Source organism: Eutrema salsugineum, unplaced genomic scaffold (genome assembly GCF_000478725.1).
Source record: "Eutrema salsugineum unplaced genomic scaffold, Eutsalg1_0 scaffold_10, whole genome shotgun sequence".
Taxonomy (NCBI): domain Eukaryota; kingdom Viridiplantae; phylum Streptophyta; class Magnoliopsida; order Brassicales; family Brassicaceae; genus Eutrema; species Eutrema salsugineum.
This window is the reverse complement of record NW_006256908.1, coordinates 3,925,233-3,946,586: the sequence shown is the minus strand read 5'-3', so window position 1 is coordinate 3,946,586 and position 21,354 is coordinate 3,925,233. Positions and strand designations below refer to the sequence as shown.

At 35.4% G+C, this 21,354-nt stretch overlaps 1 protein-coding gene across 1 annotated transcript; it reads right to left on the bottom strand.

Moving 5' to 3' along the window:
- Window positions 1–514: 514 nt before the first annotated feature.
- LOC18028057 (V-type proton ATPase subunit a1) lies at window positions 515–6,529 on the bottom strand. The gene is made up of 18 exons (XM_006409817.2): window positions 6,199–6,529; window positions 5,724–5,768; window positions 5,077–5,199; window positions 4,828–4,935; window positions 4,472–4,585; window positions 4,210–4,383; window positions 3,989–4,126; window positions 3,594–3,701; window positions 3,360–3,467; window positions 3,129–3,277; window positions 2,752–2,905; window positions 2,157–2,317; window positions 1,856–2,062; window positions 1,587–1,770; window positions 1,415–1,498; window positions 1,137–1,333; window positions 995–1,054; window positions 515–919 (listed from the first exon to the last, which is right to left on the bottom strand). Exons 1-18 carry the CDS (start codon window positions 6,340–6,342, stop codon window positions 715–717), a joined length of 2,463 nt encoding a protein of 820 aa, XP_006409880.1. The 5' UTR covers window positions 6,343–6,529; the 3' UTR covers window positions 515–714.
- Between the last annotated feature and the right edge of the window lie 14,825 nt (window positions 6,530–21,354).

The following is a 21,354-nucleotide window of genomic DNA, read 5'->3' as shown; positions in this document are numbered from 1 at the left end:
CAATCACTTTCGTTTTTGTTTTTGTTTGGCGGTTATAGATAGTCCACAAGGCGAAGGACCTAGGATTTAACAAGTCAACTAAACCCTTAATTACTACTAACCACGATGTTTTTGATGTGTTAACATTCAAAGCCATTAATTTATGTCATCGGTTTAAATAAACGCTCCTTACAATCACGGAATACTCAATCGTCGATTTATCCTAAACTTTTTGCTCTGAAGACCGTTCCAATTCAGCACGTGATTCCCCATAGTTGCAATGTGATTAAAAACAACACTTAATGCGATTGCACTAGCAGCAGAAAACATTACTTTGTCATTACCATTACAATGCTCATCTTAAATGATTATTTTTTTTTTATATAATATAAAGTTCCAATTATCTCTCTCTCTTGCCTCCAAAAATATCCATGACAGGGATATGTTATATGTATGTATGTATTAAAAAAAAAAAAAACTCAATCTCCAAAAGTGAGATCTAACTTGTTCTGCTTTTAGGAGGAAAACAAAGGCATTCTCCACTTTTAACATTAACTACAAAATACCAATCCGGTTAAAAATATTCAAAAAGAAAAAAAATACGAAAGCAAAAGGATGTTACCGTATAATGTGTTTTTTGGAAAAGCCAATTTTTTCTTCTATATATTCTTTTTCTTGGGTGGATAATCGGAGGAAAGTGGGATGTGCAAAATGGCTTGATGATTAAGTTTTTTATTATTCATCGTCATCAGAGATTAAAGCAAATGAGAAAGGCTTGAACTTGTAACCATCACCATTGAAGAACTTCCCCATGAATTCAACCCAGTGAAGACGCAGAGCATGAAGAAACGCACTTAGCGTTTCCATCATCAGAAGTATAAACGCCGTTGCAAACGCAAACACCGCAACTCCGATTAACCGGATCAAAATGTTTTCATACCTAGAGAAAAATGGAAAAGCATATAAACAAATTTGAGAATATTAAGTTTAAGAAACGTGCAACTCCAAAACTCACCCCCAGGCAAGAAGAAGAACTTTCTCATAGAAGACAGTCGACAATTCCGAATGAGCCAAACTGTAAGGTCAAAAGACTATATTAGCAACAAATACGAAGGGGAATAAATTGTAAAAGCAGAGACGTCAGTGACTATACATACCTAAGAGCCCAGAGACGAAGGTAAGATGCCGTGTTAGAAACTGAACCTAGAACAAACTCTATGGAGTGAATCAATTGATGTACAAAAATCTCGCTGAAGTTAAACTCTTCTTCCTGATGACCTCTAGCTGAGTCTGGTTCTACATCGAGATCCACCTCAGAAGTACCAAGAACTCCGTAAGTTCGACCTTGAAACCTCTACACGAAACCATAAAAAACTCATTCCTTGACAAGCCAGATCCCCACAAAAGAATATAGTAGCTTAAAACTGGGATATACCTCCATGTGAATTTTCCTGAGGGCAAAGGGTTTTGGAAAAAGCATCCACGGAACAGCAATGAATGCCATAAGCAATAACAGAATCTGCGGAGTAAGTGTCGAGATGAGTAAAGATGGAACAAAAAGTTATGTATCTTTAAGTAAAACAAAAAAAAAAGGAGGAAAACTGTGCCTGAAGTGGACGTTGGCCCCAGAACAACTCATTATCACCAAGTTCTTCGGTGGGACTCAGAAACATGTAGATCATGACATGATACAAGTCTGCTTGAGAGCCAGTGCACCACTTGATGATGATGAGTAGTGAAAGGTAACCGAATAGGCTGTTCAGGAATATCATCTGAGGTATAAACTGATACCTGATGACACATCAAAAAAGACATGAGTCATCACAAAGGTTTTCAGAAGCTTGGGAGGATAAAAAAAGGAAAAAGAAGAACAAACCTTATGTCCAATGAAGAGCCGAAGAAGCGAGCATTGAAGAAACTTAATATAAGTCCCAGATTCATCTGAGCAATTCCCAGCAGAATAGACATCTTCATCTTCAGAGAGTTTAGGTAAGGCAGTTCTGAACGACTTCCACGCCAACTAGGATCTACGCCAAATGGGTATGGATCACGGTACTTGACTAAACCAACCGTGTAAGCATCGCTGTATTAAAAGCAATATTTATATAAGTAACAATTAAAAGTAATAATAATACAAGAAAAGAGTAAGACGTCAAGGATTCGAACATAGCACATACCTACAGGTGGTATCTCTGCATTTGTAAGCTGAACCACCAAAGATGTGGAAAGGAACAGAGAAGAACTCATTGTAGATAAGCCCACAGTATATTGAAAAAAGCGCCATTAGTAAGATTACATAGCGGCCTCCAAAGAGCATCTCCATGAAGCTTCCAAGTTTCTGGTAAAGATAAGATACAGAAAAATCATACCACATAGACAGAAATTTTACATATAGCCAATGAGATGTACACCACAAACGATACTTTTCTCAACTCAACCATTACCCTAGAGTGAGAAGGTAAAATAAGTGCAATTCGCCATACATTCTATATCAATTCTAAATATTAAGATCACTATCTCTCCTTTGGAAAACAAAAAGCCTCCGAGCGCATAGGAAATTGCATCACAATCTGAGAGCACAAGAAAATTGCTATATAACTATTGCTGTAGCTCACTTCAAAAGAAAATGTACGAAATCTCTCTCAGCCACTAAATAAAACAAAACAAACCTCATGGCTGATTTATTCAACTTGAGAAGTAAACATCTCATGCTCAAAGTCCAGAATTGTCGCACTAAACTAATACAACAAAACTGGGAGGGGCCTACCATACCTGCGTACTCAGCTTTCTTTCACGAGCAAGAAGATACAATGCTCCAAGTAGCAAGCATAGACCATGACCCCAATCTCCAAACATAACAGCAAACAAAAAGGGATATGTGACAACTGAATAAACTGCAGGGTTTGCCTCCTGATATCTTGCAACACTGCCAAGTAAGCATCAAGTCAAACATACATGAAATCAACAAATAGCTTGATTAAGAGGATACGCAATGAAAAAAGTTTGGTTTGTTAGAAAGCAGTCAGTTAATAAAGACATCATGTATGTATGATGAGGAAACACGGGACCCAAACACTTGCATTTAAATTATCACGTTTTTTTCGTTAACATTACAATAGTATCAAGTTATGCTCAAAAGTTGAACTAACCCGTAAGCATCAATAATCTCCTGGAACGCATTTGTAAGTTTGTTTGTTCTGAAATAGGTGGGAGGTGATTCTACCGCTTGCATTACATGAAAAATAACGCCCACTTGTGAATTGCTGTCGAACGTGGCTCGCTGAAGGACCTCATGAATCTGCACATAAGGTGTTGATGAATTGCACTTGCAAGGAAATAATAGTAGATTATGTGAAAGGAAAAATAACGTTGTAGTATACCTGAGTCTTCGCAAATGTGGGGCACCAACCTTCGCCAACAAGACATTTCTTGGTTACATCAAAATTTAGCATATTCAGAGTATCATAAACCGCTTTTTCTCTCCGAACCTAGCAGTACAAGGCCAGCTAAAATCATTGCTTGTTCCATATGTATGGACCATACCATCTTCCACATATTTAACCAGCAATATAATTATAAAAAAAAAAAAAACTGATTGAGATGCTAATTTTTACCGTGGTCATCCATTTAGTCAAGCTATAACCAACAGAATTAAGGGCATTATTCCGATGGCGAATTCCAGCATCTAGAGTGGCTTCCAGATCAGAGAGTCGGGACAAAACCTATAAACCAGACCCATTGATAGTGAGGAACAACATAGTGTAATGCAGTAACTAACTGTCACTAGCACTACTCATAAGGATAATTAGGCATATTGAAATTTAGAAATAACATGATGTGACCCAGTAAATAACAGTCGCATATGATTGTGATACAAAAGTCAACAAGAAAATAATATGAACAATAAGAAATTAACTTGCAAGAATCGTTACACCAAAAAAAAAATTCAAATAGGTCGCTCTATATAAAGATAACGACACGTTTTGGAATATAAATATATCTAACTTACTTCTCTTGTGAGCTGCCTTTGCTTTGTTGTATCCTCGGGGACAGGATAGCAATTTGCACCAAACGCTTCACATATTTTCAAAATCTTTGTCTTAGCTTGCTCCCCAGAGAAGAATACCACAAATACAATTTTCTCCACCTATGAGCATAAAACCAGTTAGTAAATAAGGAACTCACTGAAATAGAACTGTGATGTGTGAGAAAATAAGAGATCATTATCACCATTTCTGATGTTGAAGGATCCATGATCTCCTCATCAGAGGGTGTTTGGTTGAAAAGCATATTGCCTCTTGTTGCACGAAACAGCATTCTCTCAAACCTAAGAAGTTTTTCTTTGTTGATGATTCCACTAATAAATCTCAATCCTGATTGATTCAAGGGTTCAGGTCTCATTTCCTGTGAAAGAAAATAACTTAACTTTAGTAAAGATAATTTTGAGATTCCAGGCTACAACAGTAAAATGGAAACTTTGACATGAAATCACCTGCTCTAGTAAAGAGGCAGTCTCAATAAAACCGTTATTTGAGTAGGTGCCTTCATGTAGTTCTGTTTCATCTCCAATTGCATGAGCATTACTTGAGACAAGGAAACCACTTGCCTAAAAAGAAGTAAAGTAACAATCTATGAGAAAGTCAAGCATAAACAGAGGAAGACGAGTGCACATCTTAGCACACAAAAAAAAAAATTGAATGAAAACTGAATAACAGCTCCTGCACTATATATATTGTCAGTTGATCAATAAATTTTCAGGTAGTTTGGAGGGAGAAAACCATTAAAGAAAAACGAAACAGTTCCCAATTACTAGATATAAATCTGAGAACAAAAAGCGAATACACCTACCTTTTGAAGAACTATCTTGAATTCAAGAAGTTCGTTATATGTCTGTCGAAGCTTTTCACTGTTCGAATTCATTTCCAGTACCTCATGCTCGTGCTCAGCAAGTTGTCTCTGCCGAAGAAAGCAATTGAAGATAGAAAGAAAACTACCAAGTGTCATAATAAATATCATGCATTCCCCGATAAAATACGCATTAAAATTAGACACCAAAGACTAGTCAGCAGAAATAGATCTAGAAAATTCATTTCTGACCTCTAAATCTCCAAGCTCAATGTCCGGTTCTAATTCATGGCGTGGTGAACATCTTAGACCAGCTTTATCAATTTGATCTTTAAAAAAACGCAGCTTCCTTGACATCTCACCACATCGTTTTACCTGTTAAAAGCCCGAAGAATTTGCATAAGCAAAGAAGCTCTGTGTTTAGTGAATTTCCACCACATACCGCTTGATATCGAAAATAGATGTGGTTCATAAGATTTAGTTTCCTCATGTCAAAGTTGTATTACAAAAAAACATATTTCAGTGCAGCAATCAAGTAATGCCCAGCTCATATGTATTCACTCTAAGTCTCTAAGCGACATCCAAATCCTAGAACTTTCGGGGTAATTCAGCTTGAACACAGAAAGAAAATTTAGAACTGTACAAGAAACACTAAGACTATATGGAAGAGAAAGCATATGACTAAGGAACCAATATTTTCAAGGCTGACCAATAAGTACAGTCTCTCACTGTGGATGTAAACAATATCTACCTGCGTTGGATTTAATGTAATACAAACGACAAAAGAATTCTGCATTTATACTTGAAAAATAAATGAACTCTTAAGAATAAATCTTTTGTTAACTTAACGAACCACCATTCTTCAGTAGTAGAATTTACAGAGAACGTAGGGTTCATACCTGATTAGCAAATGTCCGCTGAAAGGGGCTTTTATCGGCATTTAGCTGTTAAGGAAACAATGACAGATGATATCAGCTTCTTCGAATTTACCACATCTCACTCATAAAACGCGTAAACCGATCTAATTCATTAAGCTTTAGTGATGTAGTAGCCATACTAAATTTGTATAATTCGAGGAGAAAAAACAATTTCCAACACCATTTGAGATTCATGAATGCTAAAATCCACCAATATCATTCCAATTCCACATAACATCAACAATTTTCAAAGATCATCACTAAGCATGTCCACTAGTAACGCATCAGTCAAGAACGGATCAAACATATACAATCTCCCCTACATTGTTAGATTAAGCATCTAAAATTTCCACTGATTCCTAATCATCTAAACCGAGAATCACGACGGGAAAAAAGCAACAGATTCGAATCGATTTTTGTACGAGAGAAGAAGGCGGATCTGAGTTCACACACTCACGTCGCGGAACTGTAAGAGGCCGAGTTCGCCGAGATAAGTGACGGAACGGTGAGCGGACTCGACGGGGATGATAAGCTGGACGAGCGTCATCTTCTCCGACCGCATCAGATCCATCTGCGGCAACTTATCTAAGAAATTATCCATCTCTTCTTCTTCTTCTCCTCCTCCTTAGTGCTCGCTCGCTCGCTTTCTCGAGAAAACGAAGGTATAACGGAGAAATTTCGGAGGATGATCTCCGATCAGATCTGAGATTTTCTCCGTCGAAGATCTTAGAAGCGGAGTTCAGTTTTTGTTCCCGTCGACAACTGCCATGAGAAAACGAGGATTTGGCATCTCCAAATGAAAAAAAAAAAAAAAACCAAAATTAAAAAGGTGTTTTCCTTCACTTTCCTTCGGGTAAAAGTCTGAAGTTTTTTTTTAATTTTGATCGGTTGAAAACAATTATTTACAGTTACACAATACAACTATTGAAAAAGATAAACACAAACAATTAAACATTTCATGAAAAGGAAGGTAATCCACGTTTACCCAAACACATTTAATTTAACTATTTTAAATGATATTGAATTCGATTGATAACTTCATTAAAATAATGAATGGTAAAAGCGACTGAAGAGAGGATAGGTTAATTTTTAATGGTGGAAGAGAAATAATCAAAAGCGATTAAATAATATAAAAATTAGTTACAAAATTAACATCAATCGAAATAATATAATCATCTATGAAATAGCGATTTTGTTGTGTTTTAGAAAACTATGCAGCTTTTCTTTTAAATTCTTTCTACCTTTTATTTATCATCCTTTATGCTGATCTTTTTTCATCCTCTTGAGGTTAAAAATTGGTGTATCAAATTGATTAGTGAACTAAAGCTATATATTGGTGTTGATTCTATGACAAAGTATTATAAAAGGACTTTGTTATCGCGAATTGAGCAATGAAACAGTCGAATAATTTATTTTATTGAGTAGGTTTGGGAGTCGAATTTTTAAGAGTATAAATACAGGGTTTAGAAATTGTAATTGATCATTCACACAATTAATAAACAATCCGAGTGTTTTGTCTTAATTTACGGTTTCGCTCTTTAATTATTACTTTCTTTACTTTGATTTACAATAATTGGCATAAACAAATAAAAAAAAATTTCATTATTCACAGGACAAACTTGGATTCCACAAATAATCTTTTTGACCCATAATCTTGTTGTTATTGTTGTTTGTTATCGATTTATCATGTTGTTGTTGTGTTTGATAATGGTAGTGTGCTTTCATAGTTTGTATTTTGATACCCTTTCAAAATCATGTAGTCATCTTGGCTTGTGCCTGATATCTTGTTGTTAACTTGTATTTCCATCCATCTTCTTCAGTCACTACTGCTTTTTTATTCAAAGATAAGCTACAAAATAAGAAAAGGCATTCAAAGAAAAGAAAGGCACAAAATATAGCCATCACCGCTGCTTTTTTTAATCAAAGTGAGAAAGTGATTTCTGACTCAATACTCAACGTTCAATGTTTTTATTGATAATTTCACAGTTTGTTAAAATCGACGTTCATGTTTATGAAAGTGAAAATATGATCCATCGATATTCCAAAGAAGAAAATGATCCGACCCATTGATATTTTATAGAGTAGTTTTAGGTTTAGGCAGTAAGGTTTAGCCGTTTAGGTTTTACTGCCTAAATCTAAAAACACCAAAAAAACATACATTTTATAGAGTAGTTTGAAAATAATGTACAATGAGATCATATGGAAATCTAGTTGGTATAAGAAAGCATAAGAAAGCATGTTCTACAACTGATTCCATGTTCATGTCTAATTTGCTAACGAATGAAGATTACAGAATGATGATGCATATAAATTATCCTTTTCCATAACTTATTTTTTCAAGCATGGATCATCGTCTTTGAAACATGAATTTGAGAATTTGTTATTGAAAAAACGATCAGACACCTTGAAAAATTATAACTTTTTGGAATTTGTGAAAACTCTACTCATGAGCATTGATGATTTTTATGTCAGTATAGAGTATTTGTAACCAGATTTTTGTGAAGCAAAAATGATATGGTAAATATAAGATATCCATAAAATCCGGTAAACACAAGAGACATGAGCCAAAATAGATTTTACAGGCATATCAAAATTTCATGCTCGCGAATTCCTGATGTCCAGCGACCATAATTATCAAGAATCATGATAAAGTTGAAAATAGATGTAAAGTTGAATGTCATCATTGTCCATCAACTTAGGAAGATCAATATCTGATGTCCAGCGACCATAATTATCAGGATTCACGATAAAGTTGAAAACAAATGTAAAGTTGAATGTTATCATTGTTCATCAACTTAGGAAGATGAACATCTTATATATAAAAGAGAACTAACTCTCTCCAGCTTTCTGCCACATCATCGCTGGAAAAAGTGTTAAGTGGAAAATATTGTGTTTTCTTAAAAAAAAATAATTATCATAAAAAAATGTTTGATCTAGTTAAGGAAATTTTCATTAAATAGATTTATGTTCTTCATCGTCACGAAAAGTTATATACTCTAATACCTGACTTCTGAGCTTCTGATTCCCTTCCCTGAGCGGTAATATATTCGCTAGTCTCACCAGTAGTCGCTTTTGCTATCGATCTGATGGTACAGTCCTGTTTGCAATGTTAAGTTGTTAATTATGTCATATTTTGAAATTCTGACAAGTGTGGTTTTCTTTATAACCCTGGTAGAGGGATCGTTCCGTGCCAAAAATGAAATCCACTGATCCTTGTATAAATCAAATTTTGAAGTAATGTCTGCCTACGTCATCAAGGAGTGTGTCTTGGTAACCGAAGAAATTACAACCGTAGAACGCTGCTTGGTCTTTTCCAATTGATAAGGCTATAACTTGTGCACCTTTTACACTGGGTTGTGGTTCTGGTGTGGTGTTCTTTCACCTACAAAACAAAATGTATGCATGAGACCTCAAAATATATGTATCAATTAGGCTCAATAAGAAAAGTTTTTTGTTTACCTTGAAGCCGATGCTATGAGCAATAAAATTTGGTGCAAAGACACCAAAAGTATAGCTATCGGCAGTGGATCTTGAGGAGCTTGCTGTATCATTCCATTCGATCCAAGTGTTTCCATACTCTTTTCCTTGCAAGACGATGTTAATCTTTGTTAATATAATCATTTTAAAACATATACATTTTTTATAAAAAAAACTGGAGAATGTCTTAATAAATATAAAACTGATAAATTTTAGTATACAAGCATAATTTTCCGATCATAAACTGCATCTTCAAAAGGATTAGGTTTTATGTATTATATTCACCATTCTTGTTCATAAAGTTAAATATTTTGCTCAATATTTACACAATTTGATTAAAACAGAAGTAATCATGAAATATATATATTTATATATATATATATTTATTAAATATTTGATATTTTTGTTCTTTTCGGTCTTTTCTTTTCAACGTGAAATTTGTTTTTTCCAATGGTTTCAGTATATCAAATTCAAATATCTTCAATATTGCTTACGAAAATATTATACCATACAACGCATAAATTTCTTTTGAAGACTTGGTCCACATAAAAAAAACACATACTTTGGTTAAAAAAGCTCAAAATTGAATCCAACTCAAGTAAATACAAAGCAAAGAAATACAAAATTTTCACATTTATTACTTAAAAGTAGTTAATATACAAATATAACATTTGATCAAAACAAAGGTATTCATCAAAGATTTGATTTTCTTGTTCTTTTTGGTCTTTTATTTTCCATGTAGGACTGTTCCCATGTTTTTTCCAATGGTTTTGGCAGATCAGATTCAAAAATCTTCAATAATGCTTTCAAAGATAAATTTCTTTCAGTACATGATCCACAAAAATAAACCATATACTTAGAGTAAAAAAATCAACATTGAATCCAATCGAGATAAATACTCCATATGTTTCAAAATATAAATCCTTTTAGGTGGTTGTCTAAATGTTAAAATAATATACTAAATTTTTTTTATTTTACCCATTATTAATATATGATATAATTTTCTCTCTCTTATTAATCTAGTTTTTTCTAAAATTTTTTATTGGAAACTAAAAACGACTTATATTTGAATAAAAAATAATTTTTAAAAAGAAATATATTCTAAAACGGATAGAGTATAAGGCAACGATGAACTATTCACATTTATTACTTAAACGAAGTTAATATAAAAAAAATATCAAGAAGAATCAAGGATATAGCTCCACAAAATTGTGTAAGATTAAACAAATTGTTTATCAATTATAATGCCTTCATTGTTTGTAGTTTCTGGAACAGAATTTGGCATATAAAATATTTTTAAAAATATATTATTGATAAGAAAACCAGAAACTAAAAAAATTATGCCATTCAAGGTTTTAAGAAACCCAAATCTAGAAAAAAATGAAAAACCAAAATTTTAAAAACCAAAATCCAAAAATCTAAAACCAAAAAATAAAAGCCAGAAACAAAAAACCAAAAACCATGCAAACATTCGTGGCCTAAGTTGTAACTATTAACCATTAACTATCTCACTTCTTCTCTCTCTATAACTGCCATAAATACCTTGCAACGACAATGGGTAATGGAGAAATAATTATGATGTTTAATAGAATATGTTTTATGTGTTATATGGGAATGTAGTAACTTATACACATTATATTTTTAGAACTTCGACGATAAAATATCAGAAAAAAAATTAAAAAATATCACAATCCATTATAGTTGAAAGGACATATAACTAAAAACTAAAGGCATCTCTAACGCGGGTTCAACTCGGGTTCTTAGCAGGGGTTTAAAACTTTTTATGGATTTTTAAAAATTGAAAAAGCCTAAAAAGTTGAAGAACCGGGTCTTCACGAAAGACTCGAAAAAACCTCTTTTACGCAGGTTCTTAACGCACGTGTATCATTCCCATTGGCTGAAGAGGAGAAATAATATTGGTCGACCTTTTCTCTTTGTTTGTATCGAGCATTTCTCTTTTGTTCTGACATTTTTCTCTTCAGTCCGGTCTGAATCGTCAAGAGCAAATCGGAGAGTTGAACAGCGAAATCGACATGGCTTCTCGACTCGGATTGTCAAGATATGTATTAATGGTCGTTTGTTTTGTTTGTTTTTTGTTAAATTTGTGATACTTTCGATAGAGATTAGAGTTCTATGACTTAGGGAAATTTTGTGAATTTGGGTTAGAATCAAATTAGGGTTTAGGGTATCGATAACAGTGTGTTTGCGCTTCCATATCTATGGCGATTTACCGGTTTACTCTATCTTTAACAATTCTGAATTTGGATTTAGGATTTAAATAAGAGTGTGTGTATATGTTTGATCGGTTTTGGACTTAGGGATTTCGGACACTGGTGATATCTGACTTAGGGATTTATCGATGTGATCGGTCTGCGATTACGAGTGTTTGATTGTGTAATTGATTGCGATTGCGAGTGTTTCAATAAGAGTGTGTGTATAAATCGATTGCGATTTGATTGGTTTGCGATATGTGTGTATCAATTGGATTAAGTGATGTTTACTCTATTTAAAAAAAAAATCATTTGGATTTAGGGTATCAATAAGAGTGTTAGTACCTCCTAAGTCCATTTAATTCTTCTCTTCTGAATATGTTTGTTGATTCAATATTCTTGTGTGTTTCAAAAGAAATAACAAATGGTCTTATTGTAGGTATGGTTTGGTATGTGTCATCGTTTTTATTGTGTTTTTGATTGTATTTTCTGCATTGATGTGTGAATGAGTTTATTGTGTTGTCTCCTTTATATGGTTTACTAAGCGCAGCTCATGCCGATCAGCTACATCGAGCCCTCATCAGAAGAACCAGAAATGGATTTGGGCTGGGCATACACTGATGCGAATTATGGCATACCCGAGAAGTGTTTATGTGGTCACCGAATGAAGCTTGAAGCGTCCAGAGGTGTAGAGACAGGGACTCCTGGCCGTTTGTACTATGTTTGTCCTGATTGGCTGAAAGAGGTAACTTGAACCCTCTATTTTCATTCTAAGAAGCTTTTTGTTGTTTGAATTTATTTGCTAACAGTTTGCAATGTATGTAGGGGCTCAGAATGGTGGGATGAGGGTGTGATAAAGCAACTCGAAAGAGTGCAGCTGCGGCTTAACGAGCAAAGAGAAACGCTGGCTAGCCTTGACAGAGTTCCCGTTAGTGATCCCAGGCTTGGAGAATTACTGGAAGAGTTACGAGTCCTGCACTGTGAAGTCTCAAGGCTGAAGGAGCAAAATACAAACCAAGGTGAAGGATTCCTGCTGGTGTGTTTTTTTCTTGGTTTTTGCAGCCATTTCATATTTCCTTAAGTAGTAGTATTCAGTTGCAGCTGCTGGTTATGTTCTGTACTAGATATGTTCGTGATTAACTTATGTTCTAGTTATTCTCTACTCGTATTTTCAGACTAAGTAATATGTTAAGAAATAAAATGTATGTGTGTTTCGGAATTGATTTCGGTTTGTTTCATGATGCTATCTTGTTTGGTCATTGTCTTCCCGATAATGTATTTTTTCTTTGGTTCTCTGTTATTTGTGTGAGTTGGTACATGGAGCAACATGGACAGATGATGCTTGAACCCAGGTAATTCTGCATCATTTCTTTTTTTTTATATACTTGGTGTTTGGCTTATTATTGTAGATGTCTCTAATAACCTTTATATGGTGTTTGCAAGGTCATATGGAGTATCCATCAAGAATGAGCAGCAGCAGGTCCAACCGATCTCTTTTCCATATTTAATCAAGGTTAGTCATATTATTAACTCTTAGTTAGTAAAAACTATCGGGTAACTAGGCTTTAGCATAAATGGTGGTGACCTATTTGTTTGGTGAAAAGTTGGTGTTTGTTATTAATGCTTGTTAACTCTTGTTTGGTAAAGAGTAATGGTGTTTGCTAAAGTAGGTTAAAGAGTAATGCTGGTCATTGATTGTTTAAAAACCAATAAACAAAACCTTTTAAATAATGGTGTTTCTTCTTCCAATTAAGTCTAATCCTTTTTCCCGTATCCTTTTAAAACCCCTCTTAGTCACTAGAAAAAATATTTTACGAACTCGTAAATGGATTCTACGAATCTTTTTGGTAACTCACAGGGTTTTGTGAACCTACTAACTAGCCAAGAAGATAACCCCTACTGTTTTCCCCGACCATAGATCTTGGATCATCAGAAATCCCTAGGTTTAGTAATCAGTATTCTGGTGATCCTAGTGTTGCTCAAGAGGATAGAACTGTAAGACGGAAATGGACACCTAGAGAAGACACGGTGCTGATCAGTGCTTGGTTGAACACCAGAAAAGATCCGGTGGTGGGGAGTGACCAAAATATATCTCCATCTCATACTTGTTCCATCTCCTTCTTCAACAAAATATATCTCCAACTCTCCACACAAACACATTTTCCATTTCTTTTCATTTAACCAAACTCAATCTCATACTTGTTCTTATATCAAGAACATGTCATATTCTTCTAACAATTCTTACGATGATGTTCTTGATGAAAGTTTTGATGAGATCTTTGATCAAAAATTTGACAATGCTTTCAACAGTTTTCTTGAGCGTCAAGCAGTACCAAAACCAAAGAAGAAGAAAAGAGCAGATATTGAAAGGGAATGCGAATAAGGCCACAACCACTTATGGAACGAATACTTCAGCAAAGATGCTACATACCCTCCCCACTTATTTCGCCACCATTTTAGAATGAACAACACGTTGTTCATGTGTATTGTTGATTGACTCTCCCAGGAAGTTCCATTCTTTCAACAAAGGATAGATGCTATCGGAAGTCTTAGTTTTTCTGGACAACAAACATGTAAAGGAGCAATTTGTATGATGGCATATAGTAGTGCGGCTGACACGGTTGACGAATACCTCGGCCTCGATGAAAGTACTGCAGTTTCTTGCTTGGAAAATTTCACCGAAGGAATAATATCTTTGTTCGGAGATGAATACCTAAGAAGACCCACACCAGAAGATCATCAACGATTACTTGATATTGGAGAGATGCGAGGATTTTCCGGGATGATTAAAAGCATCGATTGTATGCATTGGGATTGGAAAAATTGCCCTACAGCTTGGAAAGGGCAATATACATGTGGTTCACAGACTGTATTTATTCGAAATGGGCAACTTTTATCCATTCTATTCCACTTTCCCAAAGTCCAAAAGTGTCATTATTTGCTACATGCCAAGAATCTGTTCGAAAAGATGTTGAAAGAGCTTTTGGAGTCTTGCAAGCACGATTTGCCATTATTAAAAACCCGACTCTTATTTGGGATAAGGAAAAAATAGGAAATATTATGAGAGCATATATCATATTGTTCAATATGATAGTAGAAAACGAACGATATGACCACACTCAATATAATATATCAGAATTCGAACAAGGACAAGGAAGCAGAACTTCACAAGTCGATATGACGTTTTCTGCAGATATGCCCACAAATTTTTGGGAAAGAATTGTCTCATGAAAAATACAGAGAGAAAATAGTTAAAGCTATAAAAGTTAGTTAATTGGGAAATATCAGTATTTGTAATCAAGTTTGTGATAAACAAATCCATTAATGATTGAAGGCTGATTTAGTTGAACATATATGACATAAATTTGGAACAACTCAACATTACAATTAAACGTTTAATGATTTCTGTATCTGTCTTTTGTATGTTTTTTTACCTAAATTTCTAAATTTTGTATTTTTAAAAATCATGTGATGTTATATAAATTTGGTTTTATGTAATATAGTTTGTTTTAAATTACTTTAAAATAAATTCAAATTTTAAGTTATAATTTATAAAAATATTATATATTATTCCAAGAACTCCTAATAAAGTTCAGGGTTGGAGGTGCAAAAAGACATAGGGTTCATTACTATTCAAAAATAAAAATAATAAAATATTTCTAAAAATCCCAAGAAGGGGTTCAGGGTTGGAGATGCTGTAAATGTAACATGAAATATAAAAGCTAGGTCTTTTTTACTTCCTAATAAAACATGTTTATCCTATTGCTTATGATTGATCGGCTTTGACTTCACTATCGAACGGTTTAATGAGAGATTCTCGGCAAAGCTGCTCCTCTACTTAATAGGCATATTGCATATATAACGAGCCTTACTCCTTGCTATCTCGGTAAAGTCTGAACCACATCCAGTTGACCAACAAACAAACAATATTCAGACACTTTTGTCCATCCTATCATGTACATAGAAAGGTAAAAAGGGTGACTAATGGAAATTACTCAATAAAGATGAGGCTTAAGTTTGGGAATACAGTTTGCATTAGGTATGTAATATTATACAGCATGCTTATGCTCTATATGTTTTAGCATAAACTATTTTTTTCTACTCATCAGGTTGTGTCGCAGTGGATAGTTTGACTTGATATAAGAGAAGTTAAGGTGTTTGATATCCTCTCTAGTCCTCCTGATATGGGACGTGGATACAAGTAGATATGGTGAACACGCTGATTGTGCTCTGCTTCCTGAAGAAAAACCATTATTCAAAGTCATAACAAGTCATATTGACTTCTTTAATTAGTACATTGATAACACCGGATTTTAACCATTTTTATGGATCGTTTTAATATCTTATGCAGGTGTTTTAAATCTTTTTTCAATGGTTTTTAAGTGATTTCTATGTTTTAAAGTTTTAAAAGACTTTTCAGGAAACTTGGACTAAAGATGTGCAATTTGGAACAAATGAACAATTTTGGATAAATGCAGACCATCAGAAGTATGGCACTCGATGGAGATCTTCTCACCGTCTGATCATCTCCAAAATTTGAGACAACATAGGGAAGACAACCAGCTTTCTAATGCAATTAGTTTGGAGACAATCCAACTGTTAGATCTTCAGATATTCCCCGATGAACTAAAGACAGAAAATGCAGTCTCGAAGGAGAGCATAGGCCGCGACCTCGGCCAGACCATGATTCTCTGCGGTCAGGACCACCGCGACCGCGGCCAGAAAACGTTGACGTCCGAAAGTGACCTAGTTAAAGCCCAACTCCAGCCCAATACTCATTCTTCAAACCCTAGACGTTTCCAACGAATTAGAAGGCTATATATACTCGTTTTAGGTCATTCTAATAACCAAGTCGTGGAGAGAGAGCAGAGCAGTGGCGGAGGCATATGTGGTAAGATGGGGGCAATTGCCCCCTATAAAAAAAATTTTGATTAGTATAAATTGTTAACAATAATAAGAATTGCCCCCATATTAATCAATTAATTTGCCCCCATTAAATTTTTTTGCCCCCAATGAAAACATTTACTGGCTCCGCCACTGGAGCAGATAAGAGCCGCATACCTCGGAGTTGCAGTCTTTGGGAGAAGAAGGAGTCGCCGAAGGAGCCATCATCGATCTCCATCTTCATCCTCGTTCTTCGTTCTTTACCTTTCTCTTATTTAATTTCTAGCAAGTACAATACTTCTGTGATGTTTTTATACACTATGATTGAGTAATTCCCTTGTTGGGTTTTAAGGATTTTTCAAAGGGATTCATGGATTGATTTCTTGTTTGTTAGATTAGGGTTTATCTTTAGAGTTCTTCGTTTAAATCTGTGTTTCGTTTATGTGGCTTTGATCGATAATCTAGCTACTGTGATTAGGTTGATTTACTCATCGAAAGTGTTGTTGAATCGATTAACCCTATTTAGATGAACAAATTCTTCTTAGACGGCGTGAGTCGATCTAAAGCGTTTTGTGAAATTATTAAACTAATTTATCTAGAAACTTAGAGAACTGAATGGGAGTTTAGTAAATCTGAGTGAATTGATTTGTGATTAATACTACATGAGTAGGTTAGTCTGAGTTTGATTTCAGGAACACATCTATAGAAAACTCTATGTTTGATTCTCTTGTTAGCTATTCTATGATTCCCGGCGAATTCCCTAACGCCCAACACCTTCTCGTATTGATTTGATCTTATTGTTTACTTGTTTTTAAGTTTATTATTTGCTATTTTCGTCACTGTTCACAACCCCCAAACAAACACCCATATTTTCATCTTAGCTCAGTTCTCATCTCAAGTAAACTCGTATTGCAGTTACTTGGTCTTCAGTGGATCGACCCCTAAGTACTACAACGTACATCTGTGCGCTTACAGAAAACTAGGGTTAAAACCTGAGCACATCATACATAAAGTACAGAATCTCTTATTTTTATTGCATATACAGCTGCCTAGCTAACATTCTAATACAATAACCTGGATTTTAAGTGGAGGGATACGATCGGCCTATTGCATTCTAAGCTACTGGTAGACTAACTCATACGCAAAGCTCAGTTAAGAACTAATTAAAGCCAAACAGATCCAACTATATCCATTCCCTAATGTGAGAAACTAGACAAACTCAACAAACAATGCAGTCCACTCGTTATTCTAAATGGGCCACAAAAATAATTTCAAGCCCGAGAAGCCCACATCGGTGAATGAGAGAATTTTCACAAAATACATGCCATGATACATTTACATTATCATCCCAATTAATAAATTTTTTTTTTAAGACGAAGAAAAAATTTCTATTTTCTAACTTTTATTTTTTTTGTAAATGAAGAAAGAAATTTTATTTTCTCTCCTAGTTACTACTGTGATGAAGAATCAAAGTCTCACCATTTTTGTAAAATAGTCTTGTGGTAAAATGCTTAAAGACAACTATTTAGTCAAAATTTTGCCTATTAAATACCATAAACATAGACTTCGACAAAAAATATTCATAAACATATACTTTTTTCAACCTCATGTCAGTATTCTTTTCAATCCTGAAGGACAGGATTAGCAGACAGGTGTATAGCTGAAAGATTATCACACTAAATGATTGCAGGATCAGTATGAGAGATGTGAAGATCACAGAGCACTGATGAGATTCACGTTAGCTCACAAGCAGTTGTGGCTAAAGCTCTGTATTCAGTTTCCGTTGAGGACCGAGACACAGTTAGTTGCCTGTTTGCAGAACAAGAGATAATGTTTGATCCAAGCAACGCACAGAACCTTGTTGTAGACTGTCGAGTATCTTTGCAGCCTGTCCAGTCAATATCACTGTAGGAGAGGACTAAAAGATCATAATTCTTTGACAGATGCAATCCCATTGTTGAGGTTCCATGAAGATATCTCAAGATTCTCTTCAAAAGACCAAAGTCTGATTCAATTGGTGAATGCATCCTCTGACATATAAAGTTAACAGCAAATTGAATATCCGGTCGTGTGATGGTCAGATCTTATAATTTACGGGAGAGACTGCGAAAGTATGTTGGTTGTAAGAAAGAACGAGTATCCTAAAAGACATGATCCAGTCACAATGGCAGAGGACTATGAATCGGATTACAGCTTGACATTATAGTGTGATGCAGGATTTCCTCATTATCTGATGAAGGAACAAACCGTCTAGATAGGTCTGTGCTTGAACACCAAGTAAATAATGAATATTTCCCAGATATTTCATAGCAAAATGTTGACTTAGCTCCTGAATCAGAGTATTGAACAGAGTTGGATTTGATCCAGTGAGCAAGATATCATCCACATATAGCAACAACACCAATGTAATCTCATTGTGATAATAGATGAAGAGTGATGGATCTGCTTTGCTGCACACAAACCCAAACTCAAGATGATATTTACTAAATTTATCAAACCAAGTTTGGGGAGCCTACTTGAGGCCATAAAGAGTTTTTTTGTAAAGCAGAAACATAATTTGGCTTAGTAACATCTTCAAACCCCGGAGGCTGAATCATCTAGACTTTCTCCTGAAACTCACCATAGAGAAACACGTTTAACGTCTAGCTGAGTCACATTCCAGCCTTTGATGGTTGCAACATTCAGAACAATAAGGATTGTAGATATTCTGACCACGGGACTGTATGTCTCATTGAAATCAATTATTTCTTCCTGATTGAAGCCTTTAACCACAAGACGAGCTCTAAGCTTGTGTAAGGACCCATCTTCATTGAACTTGACTCTAAAAACCCATCGACACCCCAAAACATTCATGTATGCAGTTTCAGGAGTCATAGACCATGTATGATTTTTTTAGATGGATTCCAGTTCTTCCAACATTGCCTGACGCCAGGCAGGATGATTGAGTGCCTCTGCAATAGTCGTAGGAAGTGAGAGAATTTCCTTACTGGCAACCATATCATACCTGGGATTTGGTTTTCGAATGCCATGTTGAGATCTTGTTGTCATAGGATGCATAGAAGCAGGAGCTTGAACATCTTCAGTTGCAACTGCAGTTGGAGAGCTCGTTGCAGAGTTTTCTAGAGATTGTGATATATCTACAAGAGCTGGCCGATCCTCTTCTTGTGGATATTCAACTATATCTTCACTTATTGCAGAAACAAATTGTGGATACAAAGTTGGAACATGAGGAAGTGCTCAGAGGTTTACAGTTTGATAATCAGTTGTTTGCCACACACTAAGAATACATGTTTGATGTTTTGTAGCTTGCTCTTTGTATCTGTCCATGAAAGGGAAGCAGGATACAACAAAGATAACATGTCTCAAGATATTGACATGTCCCGTAAGAGGGTATAGACATCTGTAACCCTTGTATTGGGAGTGATACCCAACAAAGACACACTGAAAGGACCGTGGCTCAAACTTTTTTAGAGTGTAAGATCGGAGACAGGGGTAGAAAGCAGAACCAAATACCCGGAGAAAAGAGTAATCAACTTTCTTCTTGAATAGGATCTCAAAAGGACTTTTCTGATTCAACACAGGAGAGGGAAGAAGGTTGCTGATGAAGTTAGCTGAGTAAAAGCTTCAACCCAAAACTTCAGTGGCATTTTGCTTTAAAGAGCATAGACAAAGCAAGCTCTGTCAGATGCATGTGCTTTCGTTCTGAAATACTATTTTGTTGCAGAGTTGAGGGACATGAGATCAAATGTTGAATCCCATGATTTTGCAGATGATTTCTGAAACGTGTACTGATAAATTCTCCATCACCATCACTTTGAAAGTTTTATCTTTTTTGCTAAACGATTCTCAACTTGTTTTGAAACCAATAAACACATCACAGAAATCAGATTTCATTTTTAAAGAAAACAACAATGAGTATTGAGAATAGTTGTCCACAAACACTACATAATACTTAAACCCCTGAACTGATACAACTGGAAAAAGACCCCACAGATCACAATGTATTCGATCAAGTGGTTCCATTACACTAGACTCATAAAGAATAAAAAGGTAGTTGAGAACTTTTTCCCATTTGACATGGTTCACAAATATGATTAGTGACACTCTTATTAACGGAAATTAACTTGCTTGACTTGAGGAGTTGAACTAGCTGGAAGTTTGCATGACCCATCCGTTAAAGCCAGATGACCTCCGATGCAGCAACTAGTCGATTTGAATAAAATGCCATAAACTCCGGCTTGTCCAACACATAAAGACCCTCATGATGTGGCTCTTTTGTCACTACCTTCTGAGTATTCAGGTCGATAATGTAGACATTATTAGCATTATAGAACATCCCACAAGGGTAGTCATCACACAACTTTAAAACAGATAATAGTGATTTCTTCATTGAAGGACAAACAAGTACATCACAAAAAAGAATACTACCTGTTATGGTTGGAAGAGTAGTGGAACAGACATGAGTTATGGAGAGAAAGGCACCATCAGCAACCATAACGGTTTCAGAACCATTATATGGAATTCCAGTCTGCAGAGGAGCTGTAGTTGGAGTCATGTGAGCAGAAGCCCCTGAATCTGGATACCATTCAGCTCCACTACTGTCTGAGACCTGAAGAGCAGCAAGAGCTTGTGGTGTATCATCACTTTGATAGGAAGTATCAAACCTATTCTAGCATTTGAGAGCAACATGACCAACACGTCCACAAATCTGACACATTGGACGGTTTGAACCACCATTCTGAGAAGACTGAGATTGATTCCATCCTGAAGAGTTAACCTGCTGAGGAACCCTCTACCACGAGTGGAGAAACCGCCTCTGTTTCCTCTTCCTCGGTTGGAAAAACTACTATCACGTTGTCCCGAGTTTGATTAGCCCCTTCCTCCTCTGTCTCTGAAACGTTAGGTGTGGTGAGACATCAGGGGTGGTTTCATATGACTGCAGCTTGGCTTCAAAACTAGAGACCTCAAGGACAACATCATTGAATGTAGGGAGAAGAAGACGAGACATCAAGCTTTGAACAACAGTGGTGATAGGATCATAC